This window comes from Micromys minutus (assembly GCF_963924665.1).
Source record: "Micromys minutus genome assembly, chromosome: 18".
NCBI lineage: Eukaryota > Metazoa > Chordata > Mammalia > Rodentia > Muridae > Micromys > Micromys minutus.
Window position 1 is genome coordinate 25712557 of NC_137953.1, and position 6002 is coordinate 25718558.

Below are 6002 nucleotides of genomic sequence, written 5' to 3' on the forward strand. Positions count from 1 at the left end.
TTTACGGTCACAATCTAAATTCCCAGTGTGAGGTTAACAGGAAATAAAGTTGGGGAATATTTTTTTTTTCTAACAAAACCTCCTCAATTTGTTGGTTTAAGGGAGAGAGAGAACACTTTTCGTTTTAAAAATTGGTTTTTTTTTCTATTTTGTTCTCAGGGGAATTAGAATTAATGAAAGTCTGCATTATTATGCCATGCTTTTATTTGCTTTAACTCCACTCCACGTGTATTTTAAAATAATCCAGTTTAAAATCCAAGAGAAAATAGAAAATGTGATCGTCTCTATTAAGTATTTTCTTTTATATTTTCCTTCGATAATTATAAATTGCCTGTATAAATTAAGGCTGTTGCAAAATCAATGTCTTTATGATTGTTGATCTGCGGAAACTCAAATGTTTTATTTAATATAAATAAGAGTCCTGGAATCCTTATTTTTCATGTGCACTCGGAGTCTCATGATTTAGCCATCAAATATATTTGAAGTATATCAACTCTAAAAATGAAAACACTTTAAAAACTGTGCTGGCATTGTTTTCCAGGTAAATTAAGGTTAAAGAACCATGTTAACACTACCGTTTGACGAGTCTGTTGTAATGCCCGAATCCCAGATGTGCAGAAAGTTTGCTAGACAATGTGAGGACCAGAAACAAATTAAGAAACCAGAGAGCTTTCCAAAACAAGTTCTCCTTCGAGGAAAGAGCATTAAAAGGGCCCCTGGAGAAGAAACTGAGAAAGAGGAGGAAGAGGAAGACAGAGAGGAAGAAGATGAGAATGGCTTGCCCAGAAGGAGGGGTCTCAGGAAAAAAAAGACCACCAAACTACGATTGGAAAGGGTCAAGTTCAGGAGACAGGAAGCCAATGCGCGGGAGAGGAACCGGATGCACGGCCTCAATGATGCTCTGGACAATTTGCGAAAAGTGGTCCCCTGTTACTCTAAAACCCAAAAACTGTCCAAAATAGAAACTTTACGGCTGGCCAAAAATTACATCTGGGCACTTTCTGAAATTCTGAGGATTGGCAAGAGACCGGATCTGCTCACATTCGTCCAAAACTTATGCAAAGGTCTTTCCCAGCCAACTACAAACTTGGTGGCCGGCTGCTTACAGCTCAACGCCAGGAGTTTCCTGATGGGTCAGGGTGGGGAGGCTGCCCACCACACAAGGTCACCCTACTCTACATTCTATCCACCCTACCACAGCCCTGAGCTGGCCACTCCCCCAGGGCATGGGACTCTTGATAATTCCAAGTCCATGAAACCCTATAATTACTGCAGTGCTTATGAATCCTTCTATGAAAGTACTTCCCCTGAGTGTGCCAGCCCTCAGTTTGAAGGTCCCTTAAGTCCTCCCCCAATTAACTATAATGGGATATTTTCCCTGAAGCAAGAAGAAACCTTGGACTATGGCAAAAATTACAATTATGGCATGCATTACTGTGCAGTGCCACCCAGGGGTCCCCTTGGGCAGGGTGCCATGTTCAGGTTGCCCACCGACAGCCACTTCCCTTACGACTTACATCTGCGCAGCCAATCTCTCACTATGCAAGATGAATTAAATGCAGTTTTTCATAATTAATGAGGAAAATGAAAATCAACAGTGGTCATTCACCTCCCACTCTAATTAAGACAAAGCAGATGCTTGTGGGCTGAGTAATTGGCACAACTCTATCTAAGGTGTTTACTAGTTTCTGAAGTGTGTTTCAAAGATTGTGAGCATTTTCTATGTCATAATAAACCTCTTTTCGTATGAGAATTTCTTTTCCTTCCCTCTTGTCTGTATCACACTGGGATTCTCCCTCTTTCTTACTGGCAGGATTTTTCTTTACTGTTTTAGTTTCTTTCAAACTCACTTAATTTGTTTGAACAAGGTGTCTAAGAATATGTTGCTGAATACAGACAAGGGAGCAGCATACTTCAGTGTCTGTTCAGTTGTACAGTTATGATGAAAATGCATGTTATAAAATCAGATAAGTAAAATGTGTTTATAATTACTAGGACTCATCTATGTATCTCTGAAATTTTAGTTTCTAAAGTATCAAGAGCTAACCATGAAATTAAAAGATGCATTTGAGGATGTGCAACAATATCAAAAGCTATGCAATTTTTTTTTTCTGTTTACTAGGGTCAAAACTAAGTGTAAACAACTATTCCTCTTCAAGCGTTTTCAGAGGAGGAAACAGTATTTGGGGGAGGTTATCAGTGACATCATTTGGGGACAATTCATTCAATCACAAAGAAAAATTATTGACACTTGTTTCGTATTGTTAGGAATTTTTCTGTACGGGTTTGTTACAGTGCATAATTGTGTTTTCCATCCTACAGTTTAAAAGCAATTAAACATAGATATTTCCACTTATAAAGGATATCTATTAACATGGTATTTTTGCATGATACTATATTACTTTCTGGTACACGGCTGCTTTCAGTCTCCAATGATCCCGGCTCCCTATTTCAGAAATCTTTCTGGGTTAAATGGTAAGGGCTCAAACAAATTTCTTTTTAAAGAAAATCGCCAAAGCGTTTTCCAGAATTTTCTTTTTTAAGTATCCTAAATGAAAGAAAAGGCGACCGTGAGTGTTAAACACCCTGGGGAAACAATGGTAAATCCAGCTAACCTTCAACTCCAGCCTAATTTCGGTGGCAGTTTTCCAAAAGCCCCAGAGCCGGTGTTTAAAACGGAAGGTTTTTTCCCTGAGCCTCTTAAACGCCTGGCCGATTAGAACCTAGATTCTGTGTGATTAAAAGTTTCCTAACAAAGGCAAGCAAAAACTTCGTTTACTATGCCCAGGGAGAGCTAGATTTCTTAAAACCAGGCCGAGCAGCTCCTGAAATAAAAAGGCAAGGTTGTGTGACCTCCTCCTCCGAGAGGCCTCCTGAGTAGGTCTGCTTTCCAGGGAGTGGGAACTGGGCATCTGCGCGGCCTGGGGAGGATAGTGGGATAAGCAAGCTGCAGCGGAGGACTCCTCGGGCACTGCCTAAGCCAGCACAGTCCCAGCCTGACCAGTCGGATAAGGCTGGAGAGGCAAGTGACCTCCAGAACTCAGGCTGCGCTGCCGAAGTTCCGCCCACAGTGGGCGCCCTGCAGCCTGGGGCCTCGCCCATCTAGCGGGCACCACAGCGCTGGCCTGGGGGACTCTCCCTACATCCCACTCAGCTGCTGAGATGGGAATGGGGTGGAATCTCCATTTGGCGGTCAGACCGCCCAGGTGCTGCCCAGAGCTGACCCCCGATCTTTCCCCTCCCGCCCTGCAGCTGGTGGGACTTGAGATCCACGCCCCAGTTCCCAGAAGGCCTGGTAGTTCAGTCCCTGCCACCCCAAGCTGGAACCCAGGGGCCTTCCGTTAGCAGAGCGGATGCCTGAAAGCAGGGAAGGGGCTGAGCAGCTGCTGGAGCGGGACTGGCTGGTGATGGACGGCCCCTCCAAGCCCGTGTGTGAGCACCTGTTCACTCCACTCCCACGGGGCAGGGGAAGGAAACCGGGGAAAAAGAGAGATTGTGCCCTGTCGGAGTGGAGAGAAGTTTGCCCAAGGTAGAGAACCTTCTGTCCCCTCTGCCTGTCTGGGCACAGGAAGATTCTTGCCCACTTCCTCCCATATGCGCACAAAAGCTGCTCTTCCCGGGACTTGGTCCAGCAGTGCCGGACTCTTTGTGGCCCTTTAGACGTCAGGAACCAGGTCACTGCTCATTCTTTCTTGAGAGGGGAAAAGGGAGTGGGGGTGCAGCGTCTGGAAATGGAATATCTTCTCTGCCCCAGACCCCAGTATCATTTCTTCTCCGGTAGAATAGGTGTGGTTTCCTGGTCTCCTATCCCTGCTGTAGTGTACCCAGTGGCCTGGCCTGAACAGCACCGCGCCTGCTCAGACAACCATTTGAGACCTGCACTCTTTCCAAGGTCACAGATTCTTGTTGGGAGCCGAGATTGCAACAGGAGATAGGTCTTCCGTCTCCCTTCTGGCAAGGGGAAGAGCGAAGAAGAGAAGCAGCTGGCAGAATGAGGAAGAATCCAGCGCTCTGGGCAAGCTTTATCTCAGAGCTCAGTTCACAAGAAAATCCAGCGATAGAGTGAGGATGTCAGAAGCCAACCCCAGAGAGTTGGAAGCATCTTTTAGAATCTGGACACATCTGCCCCGTGTGTGCCTGCTCCGTGTGTCTCTGACAGATGCAGCTATACTGTTGTGCGGTGGATGTATGGCTGTCATGGGTTAGGAGGATCCTATGATTAGTCAGCATTTAGATGCCTCTTCTGAACCCGGCCCTAGAACCACCCAGCCGCTCCCAGTACATATCACCCTTGGCCCTAATTTTTTTTGTCAGCAATTCACAATGCTGAGAAATCCTGAGAATTGTTCATGCAGTGCATCACGGATGCTATGCTGAAAACCTACTTTGAAAGGTGAAAGAGAGCAGCGAGGTATAAAGGGTTCAGGAGCCAGGAAGCATGGCTCCAGCTAGGTTTGAATGGCATCCTTCATCTTTGCCTGTGGTGCTGTATCTCTCCACCACTCAATAGAAAAGGCCATCCCTTCTGAGCTCTTTATAACTACGATCTTCCAAATGGATTGGGCATCTCCTCTTTGGGGTTAAATTTAACCAGTGTTCCCTCATTCCAATTAAGAAGGGAAGAAAATAGAGGAAAGATACACATCCAAATGATCACACACACCCGTTCGGAAATATTTATGAAAGTCCAGTGCAAATAAAAAGTGTCTACTTAGATCTGGCTGCCGGCTGGATTCAACACAAGCTAGGAGAAGCTTATACTTTTTGCGGAGTACACTTCTACCAGGAGTAAAATCGGGTCCTGCCAGTAAAACGAGAAAAACATTAGATTGGCAAGGCACCTGGATATGCCTGTATATCTGCTGTAGACACAGTTACTTCCTTCCCTTGCTGGGACCTTATATCCACCCACCACCATGCCCTAATCATCTTTCTGTTTCTACTCTGTTGGAATACATATATTTGTGATAGCCAATGGGTTCCCAATACCTCCCGGCTTGTGGATTCTAGGTATCATTTTTAAATACACGACCCTGGGCCCCTTACTTGTTTCCCAGATGTGGAAGGATAATGTGCCCCTGCCGTTCATTTGCATTCCCATCACTCAGGCTGTTATTTCCTCTGGTAAAAGCATCATGAGCCTGATTTGGCGGGTACCAACCTATCTGTAACTGAGAACCTTCTGGGCGCTGGTTCCTTCCCGTTAGTCTGCTTTCTCTGTCTCTTTCATCACGATTCTCTGAACTATAGGACATAGTTTGCAGAGCAGGTAGTGTTCAAGCTCCAACGAAGGGGTTTAGTTGGTTGGTTGGTTTTGCTTTAACCATCAGCTTCTTTAAGTCTAGGACATTTAGCCTCCAAAGGAGAAGTGTCCTTTGGAGAAAGGATTTTAAGTATACCCTACTGCACTACTCAGTATGTGTGTTTCCTCACAGAACCACTCTGAGTTGGCTTCACTGTGACCTACACTTTTCCTGTGAACCCTCCCTCCTATGTGAAAGAAATAATACTGAATATTTCCCTCATTTTTTTCTCTTTCTGCTCATCCCCTTGATCTCAGGGCCCTGGGCTAATATTTCCTGGATCAATGTACTGGCCTCCAAGTTAGTTACCTCACTCAAAGTTGTTTTCCTCATTCATTTCCCAGTGCCAAACAAACTAGCTTTCCCAAAGTACCCCAACACACCAAACCCTTGCAGTAATGCCTCCCGTGTCTCCCCCTTTCTCTCTGGTAAATAAATTCATTTTAATTTTTTTGTTCAGTCTTCATCTTTCCTATTAAAATGGAAAACAACTGGGCACACAGCTCAGTTTAGAGCTAATTAAGCATTTTCAGAGACTCACTTTATTCAGGTCTAAGAGCGTCATGATTAAATGATGATCACTGTTAGTCCTATGACTTCCATATCACCAGAAACTGGGGACCAGAAACTTTGTATCACATTCCCCAGGTACAGAGCAGAGCGAAAGTCCATTTTTCATCTACCCTCGAATCACCATCA

General features: G+C 44.8%; 1 protein-coding gene across 1 annotated transcript; it reads left to right on the top strand.

Annotated features, from left to right (window-relative positions):
- Positions 1 to 562: 562 nt before the first annotated feature.
- NEUROD6 (neuronal differentiation 6) lies at positions 563 to 1576 on the top strand (the record flags this gene model as incomplete). The annotated part of the gene is made up of 1 exon (XM_080932024.1): positions 563 to 1576. The coding sequence occupies one exon, from the start codon at positions 563 to 565 to the stop codon at positions 1574 to 1576; it is 1014 nt and encodes a 337-aa protein (XP_080788150.1).
- Positions 1577 to 6002: the final 4426 nt, after the last annotated feature.